The 16726-nt window shown below is 46.4% G+C and overlaps 2 protein-coding genes across 3 annotated transcripts in view; one reads left to right on the forward strand and one right to left on the reverse strand.

Annotated features, from left to right (window-relative positions):
* LOC142994685 (voltage-dependent T-type calcium channel subunit alpha-1H-like) overlaps positions 1-10280 on the forward strand; it is a 33513-nt gene extending 23233 nt beyond the window's left edge. Inside the window, 17 exon segments of the mRNA XM_076145496.1 lie at positions 284-407; positions 700-768; positions 974-1158; positions 1241-1367; positions 1820-1945; positions 2414-2503; positions 2883-3075; positions 4007-4158; positions 4346-4455; positions 4560-4693; positions 4785-4855; positions 5599-5677; positions 5966-6087; positions 6774-7052; positions 7139-7286; positions 7781-8355; positions 8827-10280. Of these exon segments, the coding sequence (XP_076001611.1) occupies positions 284-407; positions 700-768; positions 974-1158; positions 1241-1367; positions 1820-1945; positions 2414-2503; positions 2883-3075; positions 4007-4158; positions 4346-4455; positions 4560-4693; positions 4785-4855; positions 5599-5677; positions 5966-6087; positions 6774-7052; positions 7139-7286; positions 7781-8355; positions 8827-9513 (3271 nt within the window). The 3' untranslated portion in view covers positions 9514-10280.
* A 1319-nt stretch (positions 10281-11599) lies between these two features.
* On the reverse strand, positions 11600-15855 carry LOC142994753 (synaptogyrin-1-like). Of its 2 annotated transcripts, none has more exons than XM_076145590.1 (4): positions 15658-15855; positions 14280-14514; positions 14045-14190; positions 11600-12897 (listed from the first exon to the last, which is right to left on the reverse strand). In XM_076145590.1, exons 1-4 carry the CDS (start codon positions 15760-15762, stop codon positions 12670-12672), a joined length of 714 nt encoding a protein of 237 aa, XP_076001705.1. In that variant the 5' UTR covers positions 15763-15855; the 3' UTR covers positions 11600-12669. The 2 variants fall into 2 exon arrangements, with proteins under 2 accessions (XP_076001705.1, XP_076001706.1); XM_076145591.1 differs by having other exon boundaries at positions 12815-13871.
* Between the last annotated feature and the right edge of the window lie 871 nt (positions 15856-16726).

Below are 16726 nucleotides of genomic sequence, written 5' to 3' on the forward strand. Positions count from 1 at the left end.
AGTGAGCAGCAAACAACAAGCTGGAAAAGTGTGAACAGGGAAAAGCTGGAGGTGCTTTGTGACGGATAAAGAAAGCAACACCAGCAGAGTGAACATGAGGAAGAGGAGGATAGGACACCAAGAAAAAAGCTGATTGATCAATTTGATTGTTAAGGATTACAAGAGAGACGTGACGTCGCTTAATGAATTGGTGTCTCTCTTCCCCTCTCTCTTTCTCTCTCTCGCTCTCTCTCTCTCTCCCCCTCGGCCCCCCTCTCTCTGTCTCTGTCTCTCGCTGTCTCAGGTTCAGGGTGTGGTGTCAGAAGGTCATAGGTCACAAGATGTTCGATCATGTCGTCCTCCTGTTCATCTTCCTCAACTGTATAACCATAGCGCTGGAGAGACCCGACATACAGTCTAACAGCATGGTATCTACACACACACACACACACACACACACACACACACACACACACACACACACACACACACACACACGTGCACACACACAATGCTGCTTGCAGTTACTATAAGAAGCGTGATTATGTTCTGTCCCTGCTCTGTTTTTGTTTTTCTATCATACTCATAATGGATCGGGGTCGTAGCGTCCTGGATATATTGCCGGCTCGCTGCGTAATTAGTTTCCAGGTGGTAATAAGAGTCCGGGGCCGCGGCGACATGAAGCTGTTACGTTGATGCATGTGTTTCTGTGTGTCACAGGAGCGGATCTTCCTCAGCGTGTCCAATTACATCTTCACTGTGATCTTTGTAGGGGAAATGATGATCAAGGTACAATCCAGCTTTTCCAAAGAGCTCCTCACTCCAATGTCACTTTCTCCTTTCACATAAAGACTAAAACAATTTTCCTCCATAGTGCAGGGATGAATTACTTTCTGTCTCATCTTCCTGCCTCATATTAGTTTAGTAATTTTGCTGGGTGTCTCTGTGTGTGTGTGTGTGTGTGTGTGTGTGTGTGTGTGTGTGTATGGTCAAGGTGGTTGCTATGGGCCTGTACTTTGGGAACGGTGTGTATCTACAAAGCAGTTGGAATGTCTTAGACGGCCTGCTGGTGTTTGTGTCAATGGTGGACATCTTGGTCTCCATTGCGTCAGCAGGTGGAAACCGCATCTTAGGCATCCTTCGTGTCCTCCGTCTGCTCCGGACACTGCGGCCACTGAGGTAGACGCGTGGGAGATGCTGATATTGATTCATTTAAGTGTTTTTCGGTTCTACCTGTGTGATGTGTCGGTGTGTGTTGCAGGGTGATAAGTCGAGCTCCAGGTCTGAAACTGGTGGTAGAGACGCTGATCACGTCTCTCAGACCGATTGGGAATATCGTCCTCATCTGCTGTGCATTTTTCATAGTGTTTGGAATATTAGGAGTCCAGGTAAAAATGCTTTTACAATGTATGCATATACAGTACACAGCACATGTTTCATTTGCCGTCTATTGTATTTGAAAAAGCCTCAGTGTTCCAGAGCGGTAACATCCAGTGGAATGGCTCCTCTGTGTCCTCTCTCTCTTTCTGTTGCAGCTCTGCCGCTCCACAAATTTAATGCATGCACAGGACATTATGTGGAAACAAATACTTTAATAGTATTAATGCAGGAGCACATTGTCCTGAAAAAGCCTTCCTGCTGGGCTTCTAAACAAAATGGATTTCTGAATACCTTTGCTGCCACAAACACTATTACATCACTTATATCAGTCCCATCTCCTTGCTCGCTCTGTTCACATAATGTTACAGTTAGCGATCTGATATGTAATGTGTGTGTGTGTGTGTGTGTGTGTGTGTGTGTGTTTTTGTGTGTGTGTGTTTGTTTGTGTGTGTGTGTGTAGCTGTTTAAGGGGAAGTTCTTCCACTGTGAGGGGTTCGATGTTGCTAACATTACCAATAAAACAATGTGCCTGGAGGCAGGCCATCGCTGGGTTCGACGCAAGTACAACTTTGACAATCTGGGACAGGTTTGTTTTCACGCGCGCGCACACACACAGACACACACACACACACGCACACGCACACGCACACGCACACACACGCGCACGCGCACACACACACACACACACACACACACACACACACACGCACACAAATGATATGGATAAGTAAAATAAATCATTTGGATTACCAATGTGAAGTTTCCTGATTTGACTTTGAACCCTATCATTGCCTGTCGTCTCCTCCCTCGTGATTTGACAGTTGTGGAATCCAAAGCACAAATCATTTAGCGCACCAGAACAAGTAACACAATGAATAAAAGGAGGGACATCAATGATGAATCCCACAGTTGACAAGTTGTGACAGCAGACTTTAAAGAAGGAGCTCCACCTGCCAGCATGCCAACATAAACACGCTGCCACGCGACGCGGTGACGTAGGGAGAAACCCTCTGCTGCCATGACGAGCCGTGTCACTGTCTGTCACCCGTTACAGGCGCTGATGTCACTGTTTGTGCTGTCGTGTAAAGACGGTTGGGTCAGCATCATGTATGACGGCCTGGACGCTGTTGGAGTGGACCAGCAGGTGAGGAAAGACACACACACACACACAGAGGGAGAGGGAGAGGAGTGTGAGGCAAGAGATGCACGACCATCTCAGCCGGTGTGTATTCTCGGTAATTCTCTGCCCTGTGGTGTGTTTGTGTGAGTCTCAGACACCATTTGTGCCTTTTGTCTCACAGGGGAAAGTAAAAATGCCTCAGGAGAGGAGTAGGGTGTAAGGAAAAGAGGCAGATAGATAAATAAATGTGCGGTGACAGTGCTGCTGACTCAGGACTTTCTTTGTCTTCTTGTTTATGTTCTCTGCTTTTCTTCTTCCCCATCTCTCCTCTCTCTGCTAACCCCCACTTCCCATTTTTTCCTGTGCACCTTCTCTCTCTCTCTCTCTCTCTCTCTCTCTGCAGCCAATAAGGAACAACAACCCGTGGATGCTGCTGTTCTTCATCTCTTTCCTCCTCATCGTCAGCTTCTTTGTACTCAACATGTTTGTGGGTGTGGTGGTGGAAAACTTTCACAAGTGTCGGCAGCAGCAGGAGGAAGAGGAGGCCCGGATCAGGGAGGAGAAGCGACAGAAGCGCTGGGAGAAGAGGCGAAGAAGTAAGGGGGACGGGGGACGGGTAGGGGTGGGATGGCTGGATGGAAGGTGTGATGGAGAGAAGGGGTCAGTCAGTGAGCGAGCGAGGGAGGGAGGGAGAGAGGTAAACGAGAGGTGAAGATCACAAACTGTATTAACAGCAGTAGTGAGCACACTGATATGCAGCTCGGGCACACGCATGTAATATTACACACTCACATCACAAACCTCTTTTTCTGCATACATTTTGCATGAATACATGCATCATTTCTGCATAGATTACTGTCACAGACACACACACACACACACACAAAGGTTTCTGGCCAGCTCAGACCTCTCTCTTTCTCTCTCTCTCTCTCTCTCTCTCTCTCTCTCTCTCTCTCTCTCTCTCTCTCTCTCTCTCTCTCTCTCTCTCTGTCTCTCTCTGTCTCTCTCCAATTTCTGTCTCATTCGTCCTGTCCGACTGTTTCTCTCTCTGCAGTTTAATCTCCAGTAATGCTTTCCTCTTAGTTAAATGTCTGGCAGCAGACAGCAAGGGTTTTTGCCCAAAGACACCTTGAGGTGCCATGGTGTGTGTGTGTGTGTGTGTGTGTGTGTGTGTGTGTGTGTGTGTGTGTGTGTGTGTGTGTGTGTGTGTGTGTGTGTGTGTGTGTCTGTGTGTGTCTGTGTGTGTGTGTGTGTGTGTGTGTGCGTGTGTGTGCGAGTGTGTGTGATGGATAGGATGGAATTCATGATGTGGCACTTTTTCTGTAGACACACACACACACACACAAACACACACACACACACACACACATGGACAGTTATGCGCAGAGTAACACACTAGTTGGCACTTACTTCATCAGTGACTTCACAGCCCATGTCATATTTTTCCTTCGGAAACATTTTAATGGCCTTATGAGTGTGTGTGTGTGTGTGTGTGTGTGTGTGTGTGTGTGTGTCTGTGTCTCACAGGGGCCCTGGAGAAACCATATTATGCAGACTACTCCCCACTGCGTCGCTCCATACACACCGTGTGCACCAGCCACTACCTGGATCTCTTCATCACCATCATCATCTTCACAAATCTCCTCACCATGAGTATGGAGCACTACAATCAGCCTCGGGTAACCATGGCAACCCCCTTCTACCTGTCCTAGAACCATAATAATGAAGCGATCTGCGGTGGTACTTGCAGTGGTATTTGCAGTGGAAATGCAGTAGTTTTTGCAGTCTTCAAGTACTGCACTGCAGTTACTATGTTCAGCGCAAGCCTGTGTTGAGTGTGTGTGTGTGTGTGTGTGTGCCCTGCAGTATCTGGACGAAATCCTGAAGTACTGCAACTACATCTTCACAGTGGTTTTTGTCATTGAGGCCATTCTCAAACTCATCGCTTTTGGTCTGCGCCGTTTTTTTAAAGAGAGGTATTCACACACACACTTACACCAGTACACTATATGCATGTTCTGTCTTAGAAAGACTGAAATTGTGTGTGTGTGTGTGCGTGCGCGCGTGTGTGTGTGTCAAGGTGGAACCAGCTTGACTTAGCCATTGTGTTGATGTCCATCATGGGAATCACACTGGAGGAGATAGACCTGAGTGCATCGCTGCCCATCAACCCCACCATCATACGGATCATGAGGGTGCTTAGAATAACACGAGGTACACACACGCAAACACTCAACAGCATACACACACACACACACACAAATAATATGTCTAATTCTGGGAGGTGACACGGTGAATTTTGCAGTGCTGAAGCTGTTGAAGATGGCGACGGGAATGCGATCCCTGCTGGACACGGTGATGCAAGCTCTGCCTCAGGTGAGACTCCACAGACCTGGTCCAGGTCCAGGTCCAGGTCTGGCTCTGACCCTCGTCTGACAGATTTACTAACGTCACCCAATCACCGAAATGAGCATGAACACACCTTATGTTTACAGTATTGAAAGTTGTTAGGCTGGCTAATTGCTGCTTGTAAAATCGAGTCTGTTGGGTTCTGATGTGTGCTGATAATAATTTCATTCATTCGCATTGGGAGCGTTCACTACTGGTACTCTATTTATGTGCTTTATTCCTGTACAATATGTGTGTTTTGCGTCTTGTGAACCATTTAAATTCAGTGCTTTTACACTTTTCTCAACATCTCTCAATTCGTATCCCTGCTCGTGAAATTACAAGATGTCTGCGCCGCCGCCAATTAGTAGGCGGCTGATTGCGTCTTGTGATTCTGTCACCAGTGGGTTTTTACAGGCACATCTGAATCTCCTCTCATAAGAAGAATCTGTGAAATCCAGCGTAATTTGAGTAAATTGTGGCTGTAATTGGTGCAGACCGGAACTGGGGTATAAAAGTGCAGCACCTCAGACTAAAATCTAACATGAAACATATGATTAACTCAGATACCAAGGTGTTAAATGATTCAACCACTTCAAAGCATTAAAGCTCTGCAGGCTGCCTATGGTTGCTTTTATCTGTTTGCATGTGTGTGTGTCTTTTCTGTGTGTTTTCTTTGTATCACATGCTGTATATATATACCTGTGTGTCCGTGTCATGTGTGTGTCTAGGTGGGGAATCTGGGTCTGCTCTTCATGTTGCTGTTCTTCATCTATGCTGCTCTGGGAGTTGAGCTCTTTGGAAAACTGGGTTAGTGTGTGCGTACATGCTTGCATATGGGTGTTTGTGTGTGTATGTGTGTGTGTGTGTGTGTGTACACGTGACAGTAAATTGATTCTTGGGAATGTACTGCGTGTGCCTCAGCTGACACTGGTGAGATGGTTGTAGACGATGTAACATGTATAGATTTTGTCGTTCTATCCTGTGCATTCATTATGTTTTCTAATCAATGTTCCCTCCCTAGTTCCATCGTTTGTCTCCCCTTGCTTGGCTCTCTTTTATCTAGCACTCTTTTTTTTCTATTCCTCCTTTTTCCAGAGTGTTCGGATGACAACCCATGTGAGGGTCTTAGTCGCCACGCTACCTTCGACAACTTTGGCATGGCTTTCCTCACACTCTTCAGGGTGTCTACTGGGGACAACTGGAATGGCATTATGAAGGTTACTTCTCTCTCTTTCTGTATGTGTGTGTGTGTGCATTAATGTCCATGTCAGGTCTGAGACAGATGCTGCTTGGGCAGGAAGAAGATCACTCATTTTGTGATGGAGCGTGAACCTGTGAAGGTTAGAATAGTGTGTTATTGGTCCTGAGAGGATTTTATTCTTAGCTCAACAGCTCCTCCTGTTGGCAAAGGATGGAGTTGGAGCTTAATGTGTCATAAAAACAGAGGGGTTTGGTAATATTTTATGCTCCATATTGGGTCAAACCAAGGGCAGTACAAGGACCGGACCAGTGGGCCACTGCTCTGACAATCCACAGCAAACCGTCTAAGATAAACAATACTATACCATACTTTCCCAACTGACATTTTCCCCTTTCACTCTTTTTCGTCGTCTTCCTGTATCTGTTCTCCTCTCTCTCTGGAGTTCCAGGGAGTTGCTTCCGCTCACACATCAGGCTGAGTGTGTGAGACAGATTTAGTATGGTTATGAATGAGGTGGTCCAGGTTGTTTTGGCCCCGGGGCAGAGCAGTGTGTCACTTGTGAGCCAGGAAACAGCGCCCTCCACTGTGTCTGTCTGGTGGCCAGCTACTGACTGGCAGAAAAAAAATTCCCAAATCCCTCTCCAATTAGACCAGGATATGTGAGGCCTCATCCATAATCCCGTCTCATCTTGTACTCTCCAGGACACACTGCGAGACTGTCGCCCGCAGGATCGCCACTGCCTGACCTACTTGCCCTTGATCTCTCCCGTATACTTTGTCACCTTCGTCCTAACGGCTCAGTTTGTGCTCGTCAACGTGGTTGTGGCCGTTCTGATGAAGCACCTGGAGGAAAGCAACAAAGAGGCACTGCTGGAGGAGATGGAGGAGAAGAGAGAGAAGGAGGAGAGGGAGGAGGCCCTTCGCCTCAGCAACATGCCTGCGGGAGGAGATGTGGGGCCAAATGTAGACACGCCGGCTCAGGTACGGAGGAATCTTGTGTGTGCGCGTAGGAAGGGAGTGCAAGGGAAATGATGATGACAGTGGTGATGTCATGTTTTCACGGACAGGTACAGGTTGAGGTAGATGAGCGTTCCCGTGGCAGCCTGCTCAGTATTGGCCGCATGCTCTCTCTGCCCTGTGACAGCTACACTCAGCCCCTCAGATGCTCCCCCTACCCCGCCATCGGCCTGGAGGCTTACGGCTACAGCTACTCAGGTAACAGAGCGGGAATGCAAAGGAGCAAGTGGACCAAAAGTCTTTAAGAGTCAAATGGGAAGTATAGATAATAAAAATGAAGGACAGCAGAGTTTAGTGACGGCATTGGGGGGAATTTTGAAGATTTACAAGCTTTCAGATTGAATGAAAAGAAAAGGAAGCAAGAAAGGAGGTGTAATGAGAGGGTAGGAAAGAAGGAATAATAGAAGTAAAGAGAGAAGGAAGGGTAGAAAAATAAAAACAGAAGGAAGGACTACAAAAGAAAGGACATAAAAACAAATTCCATTATTTATTTTTTACGTGCTTGTTGATTATTAGCACAGTTCTTTTGAAAACCTACATATTTACTTTATATCTCTGTTTATTGTAAGTTCAATGAACAGAACGTCTTATCTGTCTCATGAGTCCGGCTGAATTGCAAACATATTGAACATTACTTTGGTTTTATTCTGTTTCCTGTCTGTGTGTAATCTGACCTGTGTGACCTCTAGCAGGCTCCATGACATCGCTGGCCTCCAGTGGCGGCGGCGGCGGCGGCTCCCTGCTGCAGGTCCCGGGGGCGCTGCCCATCATCAGCCACGCCTCTCTGGGGTGCGGACGTAGCTCGAGGCCAATCATCTGCCTCAGCACCCTGCAGAGTGCAGACAGACACTCCCCACACAGACTCAGTCCGGCCCACAGCATTGACGGACACAGATTAAGTCCCACCCATAGAATAAACAGACACAGACTTAACTCCGCCCACAGTATTGACGGATACAGACTGAGCCCGGTCCATAGAATAAACAGGCATCGACTCAGCTCCACCCGCAGCATGGACGGGTACAGGCTTAACCCTGACCACAACGCCGACAGACCCAAGCTCACACACACCCACAGCATAGATACACACTCCTATTCCTCATATAGGTCGACGCCCACCCACAGCACCAGCAGGCCGCCGCCTCATTGGCTCGTTCCTGAAGACAGCGTGGACAGAAACAAACTAAGCCCCTCCTACGTTCCTGAGAGCTCGTTTCCCCAGAGATCGGGATCCTTCCGCACTGCCAGCAGACAGTTGCGTAGGCAGGTACGTTAGTCCTGTTGTCCTCCAGTGATGCTCCACCCAATAACTTTCCAGGCTGTAGCGCTGTCAGGCAGTTATAATGGATTTCCAATGGTGGCCATACCAGGGAAAAGTGGTTTAGCTACATTCTGGCTAAACTAAGGGTGTTTAGAACGTACAGGACAGACGTTGTAAACAGTCCGATACCTTTTCCCACCATGAAAATGTGTCCCAGTTAGAATATATTGTTACTGATTGAAATGGAGTCGATCCCTGCTGCTGAGCTCCTCTGATGAGGCATCTACAAACCTTTTAGTTTCACCTTTCAAACCAAGTGTTCAGAACTTATCCCACAATAACACTGCAGTATTTCATCAAAAACTACCCAAGTTACGTGTAGAATTAAAATGTTTTTCTTCTGTATGTCCCTGTGTGTGTGTGTACGTGTGTGTGTACGTGTGTGTACGTGTGTGTACGTGTGTGTTCTGGCTGCAGGAGGCTGTGCGGTGTGACTCATTGGATCTCAGTGACGGCTCAGCTGATGATCTGGCAGAGCCTCACCTCACTGTGCCGTCTGTCTCTCACACACCACCACGCCAGCGCTCCACCAGTGTACACACACTGAAATACACACACCCCCAGAGGGTCATCTCATGCAGAGGCCACAGCCGGAGCCACAGTGAAACTGCTGGTCAAGAACAAACGCCCGAGCAGGCCGTCTGTCGCACACAGCCAGAGACAGACACCGAGACGAGGCCTGTCAGCCCGCAGAGCTTGAAGGTTCTGGGCGTTGACTCAGCTCTGACGTGTAGCTCCAGAGCAGCCAGTCCCGGGCCGGGCTCGGACCCCAGCCCCCATCCGGATGAGGCAGACGAGGAGGTCAGCCGTATCAACAGTTCTGTTCACACAAGCTCACACACAAACCTTCATCGCAGCTCCTCACACAAAAGCAGACACCTAACTACCAGTCTGGGAGAGCACAGGAGCCGTCTCAGCCAATCAGTGTCCCCGGTTTCAGGCATGAACAGGAAGCAGAGGGTCAGCCCTCCACCAGGTGAGGAGCCACTTTCCATGGCAACCCCACTGACGGACAGCAGTGTTGAGCTGAGACGGCGGACTTTGTCGTTTGACGCCACATCCATCTCTTCCCATCAACTGGAGGGGAGCTCTGTGGATGACTGAGCTAACTTGATGCAGGATTGGCTATTCACGAAATGGGAGGAGCTTAACGTGCCATTAAAGCACACTAGAGGCATGGGCATCACCGTCTGAAGCAGGAAGTGTACCTGTTTGCTGTTTTAGGCCCTGCCCTCACCTCCTCTCATCCATCCAATCACAAGGTTTTCACAGGGTGTGTGAGCAGAACTCTTTCCAGCTGTGTGTGTGTAAGCGTGTGTATGAATTTTAAGACTTTTTCCTTGTGCAATTTTGCACAGAAGATGCACACATGAAAATCCGAGCCCTAGCTTTAGGTCAGACATAGTTGTCACTGCCCAGATATATTTACTCAAACACGATCCTTCCCCTTGCTTGCTCGCCTCCTTTTGTGCTTGCTTCCAACCGTTCCCTTGCACCTTAAGTCTAGGTCAGAGTACAACCACAGATTTACCCCTAAGGGGTAGAGCAGATAAGAGGGAGATCACACACTCATCTTCTTTTGTGGGTCAATTTCTCAATCTTCCACAATGATCCACTACAAGTACAATTACTGCTCGGCTCTTCGTTGCTTCATGGCACAGGAGCCACAGCCACATAGCTACATTAGAAATTGATTTGCAAGTAATAATGTTACAAAATTTAGTTTTATATACTAATACTTTTACTTTAATTTGGAACTGTGCACTTACAGTATATGGATTGATGCAAGCATGTTGCCATTTGTAGGAGATGTCCTATAAATAAATTTGTACAGCTGCTTTTATAGTGGAGCAAGTTGAGTCTTACCATCTGAGTGGGAGTTCTGGTTGTTACATGTGACATGGGTGATACTGGACGTCGTCATGGTTACTCTCACATGGAATCTCTATTTACCAGCACAATCAAACATTTACATCTTGAAGGTGATGCATTTCCTTTCAGACTTGAGGAAATCCTGTAGTGTGACCTAGGCTTTAGTAGTTTCTACCTCGCTTCTCCTCATCGCAGCCATCTGAATGCTCAACCCAGTCAGCTTAGTTTTCTCACTTCTCCCCTTCCCCCCGTCCCTCTGAAACCCCTTACCCTTTCTTTGTCTTAGTATTCTCAGGGTAGAGGTAATTCAGAAACAGGTGAGTATGAACATGTACGAGCAGAAGTATGCAGAGTTTAATTGCCCCTGTTAGGCCACAGCTGGAAGGTGCTGGATGACTTCATCTCTTCAGCTGTTGGAGATGATGGTTTTGTGTGTGCGTGTGTGCGTGTGTGTGTGCGGGGCTGGATTTAGATGAAGGCAAATGTATAGAAGGGCTTATTCAGGTGACATTATGGCTTGTTAAACTTTGTAGAAAATGGCTAAGATTATATTTTATTAACGTAGCATCAATGATATGAGCCTACAATGGGGACTTTCTACATTTTTGAATGTCACATGATGTGTCGGTGACGTGAAGAATGGATGATGGTAATGTCAAATGTTGGAGAATGATGATGATGATGATGATGATGATGACGATGATGATGATAATCCAACTGTGATTGTGATGATTTACTTAATGCAGATTGCTGAACAAAAAGGGAATGATTGCTCACCTGCAGTAACACGATTGGACAGTGCTGGAATAAAACCACTTTCTGTCTGACTCTATAATCCTGCTTCTAATTCTGTCATTTCCTCTAAAAGAGGAAGAAAAAAAACAGTAGAAAGGACTGCAGCTCTTCGACATGGGATTCATTTCATCTAAAAATAAGGCTACACACAGCTGCTGCTACTAAATCCAAACATAATATGAGTATGGTGTCTAATTATGCTCTTCAAACAGATGCTGATTAATATGCTTAACACATCCTTGGCTCTTACTCTCTGTACATAATTATATGAAAATAGATTCATATTGCAGTTAGATGAAGCAAAGAGGAAATGATGCTGTGAACAAAGAGAGCCACAGTTCTGACGGTGGTGGTGAATACTTTTTTTATTTTTCATACTTCATTATAACACTTCAGCATATCACAATAAAATATTTAATCACATGAATATTTTACACAGAAACACTACAGCATTCAGAATGCATTAAGCCCCCCCCTCCCCCCCTCCCCCCCTATCTCCCTCCCTCCCTCCCCCCTCGCTCACTCACTCCCAGTCTACTGGTCAAACCACCTGTCAGTCTCAGTTTGAGCCAATGAAAGCCACAGGTCTAATAAGAAAGCTTGTGATTGGTCAGACTGTGTGGGCAGACAGAAGCATGTTGATGTTAAATAGAGATAGACAGCTTCAGTAGTTCTCACATCCTTAAAGCGATACGCTGGTGATTTTGCGAAATGATGCCTTTTTAAGGTCATTTACCTCCGAACTAGGTCACTGACATTGTTTTTTCATCATTTGGAGCATTCTGGCGTTCACTTACCAGGTCTGTAGGCCTCTGAATCGGCCCTCATGGAGCCCACAGAGTGTTTTCCCAAGACATTGTACCCTGACATCTCTGCATTTTTAACATTACATAGCTGACAGAAAGTGGCAGAGATATACGGTACATGAAGGGAAATAAGTACCCACAGTACTGATTTTAAGTGTCACCTTCATTATAGTGTACAGAGCTGTTTGAGAACCCAGAAGATAAGTTTAGCTTTTATTGTGCATAACTCAAATCTTCTACAGTAACAGCACAGGAATCCATAGGGCTCCATGTGAACACCAAATATCTTCAGAATGCTCTAACTGACAGAATAACAATGCCAGTGACCTGGTTCAGGTGTAAATCAACTGAAAATCTATTCAATCAATTTGAAAAATCACTTTAAATGCCATCAAAAAAAGACCTTGTATCCCTTTATAAGGCAGATGAAGCATCATCACTGATCTACATCTATGGTAATCTGCACCTCACCAAATGAACATGCAGTCAGTGTGTGTGTGTGTGTGTGTCTGTGTGTGTGTGATGTATGGACTCTTTATCTGTGTTTGCATGGGGTAATACTCTCTGTGTGTGGATGGAGAGAAGACAGCGTTGTTGACACAGAGGGTTACAACTAACTAAGCAGAGCCAGCAGTTGCCATGGTGAAAGTAGATCTCACATTACATGACCCAAATATCCCGCCAATCTCGGACGAGGATGAAAGCCAGGAAGTACTCTGCTCCCTCTCTGTACAGTACGCAGCGTCTTTTAACTCTCACCTCCGCCATCTTACTCTACGCGCCTGCTCTAGAAGGCGGGGGCCATGGGTCTCTGCTGTGTGAGTTTCTGGGGGTCCAGGGTCTCAGTGAAGGGTGGAGCTTGATAGGGATTGGTGGTTACTATGGTGGCACCGTTGGGAATGGGGTACGGCGTGGCTCGAACGTTGCTGGGAGTGTGGTCCAGGTGTTGCCATGTGAACAAGGTCATGTTGGCGCCCGTTAAGAAGCGTCGCAATGCGCTCAGCGTCAATACGGCCTGTTAGTAACACACACACACACACAGACATTAGCAGAGGCTGTTAGTGGCACAGTGGGTAGCATTATGATTCATTACACAAACATGCCCACTTTGGTAATTTGTGCAATTATACAAACAGGAAAGAAGAAAGAGGAAAATTATGTTTAAAGCTACGTGACAGAAAAAACTCAACAGATTAGAAACGGAACACAAATAAACGTTTAGTGGATTAAAAAGGAACACAGTCACTGATCAATCAATCAATGAATCAATCACCTGTACAGCTTTACTCATTTGTGCCACATCACTGCCTGAAACAGAAGCTGGATCAAAACATTTCCTCACATCTGGGTTTGCAAACTCCCATTAAATTCAAAAAGCGGCAAAACCAATAGGTGAAGTTATGTAAAAAAAAAAAAAAAAAAATCTATCAAACTCATTATTTTTCCTTTTCTGCCATAATGTAATAAATCCCCTGGTCACAAAGATTTGAGGGATTTACCACGGGGACTACTGAAAAAAACGAGATTAAACTCAGTAAGAACACCTGCATAATGTTCATCCTTGACACAATTATATGGTGATTTCTCCACATCCCCCGGCAGTGAAAACAGCAGCAGAGTGAGCTAACAGGCTCCAGTGACGCACCCATGGGCCATAAATCAGTTTCTCTCAGGAGTCCTTGGGCATTTTACCTTTATTATAACAAACACAAATCACAACTAAACCAAAAACAAACCCAAGAAAGTGACCGTGTTTATCGTTCTGTGGTCGCTGCGGATCCCATGAAATAACACTGAACCACACTGCATGACACACTGAGGTCCAGATACTTCTGTGATCAGCCAGTGACACACAGGTTGGGGTAGTGTGTGTACGAACATGTGTTAGATTAGAGTAAGAGTCTGAGGGGTACTGGGCAGGAGCCTCTGCTTGACTTCTGTGAAGGCAATGCTCTTAAATCTGTCCATTGCCAGCAGACCCTGATAACCCTGGAATACACACATACACACTGATCAGACACACAGAGATGATGAAGGCACACACACAGCCGTGTACACACACACGCACACGCACACACACACACACACACACACACACACACACACACACACATACACACACACACACACACACACACACACAGTAATACAAACATACAGACCCAAGTGAGGATGGAGAAGAAGCAGAAAGCGATGGTTGCTCTGGCAGCATCAGAGCCCTGAGCCAATGGCAGCTCATCTACAGATGTAGCCTGCCACTGATTGGCCAGAAAACAGAAGCCAACAAACCACAGGAAGCTGGCCAGACCTGGAGGTAGAGCATAGAAAAGAGGGCTTAGTTAGGTTGCAACAGCTACCAGTGTGTGTCCAATGTACTGTATGTGCGTGTGTGTGTACCAGAGAAGACCAGGTCGACGAGAACAGCACGTCGTCTGTCCCTCACACTGCTAATGCTAGGGAAGTAAATGTCCAGGATCAGGAAACAGATGCTGCCGATGAAACAGGCCACACCCACGGTGACGCCATAGTTACAGGCATCAGCGTTGTTGTTGAAAACGCAGAGCAACCGCTCGCTCCCGATGTTGATGTACCCCTCGTTCACAATACAGCTGAACACCACCATGGAGAAAACCTGCAGGGGTGTGTGAGGAGAGAGAAAACACACACAGGCTTGTTACTGTCTAACAAGAAGATGAGAATGAAGTTGCACCTAAGTATGAATGCCTGCCATTCCAGGGTGGGTGCGTGAGGACACACACTCACACAGATTTGAATCACACATATGAATAAGAAAGGTGGGCGGAACAAATGTGTACTTTCACTTTAAATAAGGAAAATAAGATTACCTAGTGCGGTATTTTCCACATTCCTCTGCTTTACATACAAGTGTGTTAAGACAATTAAGATCTGGGAGACACTGCCTAGTGATCAAGCACTCTCACATACGCACACACGCACGCACGCACACACACACACACCCACACACACCCACACCCACACACACACACACACACACACACACACACACTGATTTAGCTCATCAGGTGTGTGTGGAGGGGGAATGCATTTGAACTCACAACCACAACATTCAAACACAATATTCAACTGTTCAATTAAAGCTGCAAACAAGCCTTCAATCTCCATTTTGTGACCTGAACGTAATCCCCAGAACAATGTGATCAACTGATGGATCTGCTTAAACGTGATTAGTCTTTAATTACTGCATTTTACTGGGATAAATTGTGTGTGAGGTTTTAAAATTGAATAACATATTATATAATAATAACAATGAGGTACCTCCCTTCTTCTGTCAGTCTGCTTTTGTTAAATGTGTTACATATATGCATACATACATTATACATATGTATAATGTATATGGAGCTCTTTACAGTAAGAGCTCCACGGTGGCTCACAGGGGCATCACCATCACATGATCACATAATGATGATACCCGTTATAAGCCGCACATTTCATATCCAAAGCACCAGTTTTGTCCGACATCATGTGTGTGTTCGAGACAAAGAGATCCAGATGAGGTAATCGTTGTATCTCCAGACAAGAAGCTCCATCACCGGAATGTGTGTGTGTGTTAATTAGACGGAGTGGCTAATACGCTGCTGACATGAATAACACCGAGCATGAAAAGTAACATAAACGCTGATAAAACACAAAGAATCAGAGAGAGAGAGAGAGGGAGAGAGACCTAGAGAGTGAATGGGAGAGAGAGAGGCAGAGATGGGGAGCAGGTAGGCCCCGCGGTGCAGCAGAGGCTCACCCATGACAGCAGCCTGAGGATGGTCCGAGGGTGCGTGAAGAAGGCCACCGGATCGAAGGAGACGCTCCCGGCCTTCCCGGCGCCGTACGCGCCCGCTGGCTCCATCCGTCCTCCGGCTGTGTGCTGTCGTCTGCCGCTGCCCGAGAACAACGCGGTGGTGGCGGCGGAGAGAAGCGCGCAGCGGCGGTGTCCTCCAGCCTCCGTGTGTGAAGTCACGCCGCGTCACTGTGAGCCGCTCCAGCTGCGCCGCACGTATGAGCCGTGAGAGCTCAATTTGGCTTCAAACTCAACGTGTTTCACAGAAACCAGGACTACGTCGCTTTGGATTTATGATCAATGGTAGATTTGATTCTGTCCGTGTAAAATATCATTTCAATCTCATGATGTCATAAACCTATATGCCACTCGATAACACGTGTTTTAAAGCTACGATATCTGAAACTTTAAAAACTTCATACAATTTGATTAAATCGTCCTTACATCCTTACTGTAATCCTATAAATTGAGTGTTGTGATGTCATGTCTCTTTAGCACCTCCTACTGTCTGGATCTCATTTGGGAAAAATCTTTGAGCAACCCCAAATAACAGATCTACTGCAAGGGGACTCGAGTCACATGACTTGGGTAGAGTTAGATTCAAGTGGCAAATTTGAGGACTTGACACTTGCTTGACTTACATTGATACAAGACTCAACTTGACTTTGACTTGGTACTCATTTTCCAAAATTGTGTGTGAGGAAGCAGAGAAACTCCGTCTTTATGGAGCAGACTGAAGCATTCTGTGTTCTGATCCCACAGCAGATCCTGGTAAGCCCCGCCCCTCGATTGGCCAGCTCACCCATCAACACTCTCACATTGCCTCGAGCACCAATCAAGGAGCTTGAATTTTGCGTAGGGTGGGTCCTGCCAGGAACTGCTGTAGGATCCAGAATGACACTTATCTTATTGACATCATTGTAATCATTGTTTGCCAAGTTTTGCATATTTCAAACATTTGAAAGTGAGTTCTAGGATCGGCTTCCTGCTGTTGATTTTCCTCAGACCTGAAAAGTTTAGATTTGCCCACTGT

The sequence above is a fragment of the Genypterus blacodes genome, unplaced genomic scaffold, assembly GCF_046128005.1.
Source record: "Genypterus blacodes isolate CSIRO-AG114 ecotype Tasmania unplaced genomic scaffold, CSIRO-AGI_Gbla_v1 ptg000030l_1, whole genome shotgun sequence".
In the NCBI taxonomy this organism is placed as follows: domain Eukaryota; kingdom Metazoa; phylum Chordata; class Actinopteri; order Ophidiiformes; family Ophidiidae; genus Genypterus; species Genypterus blacodes.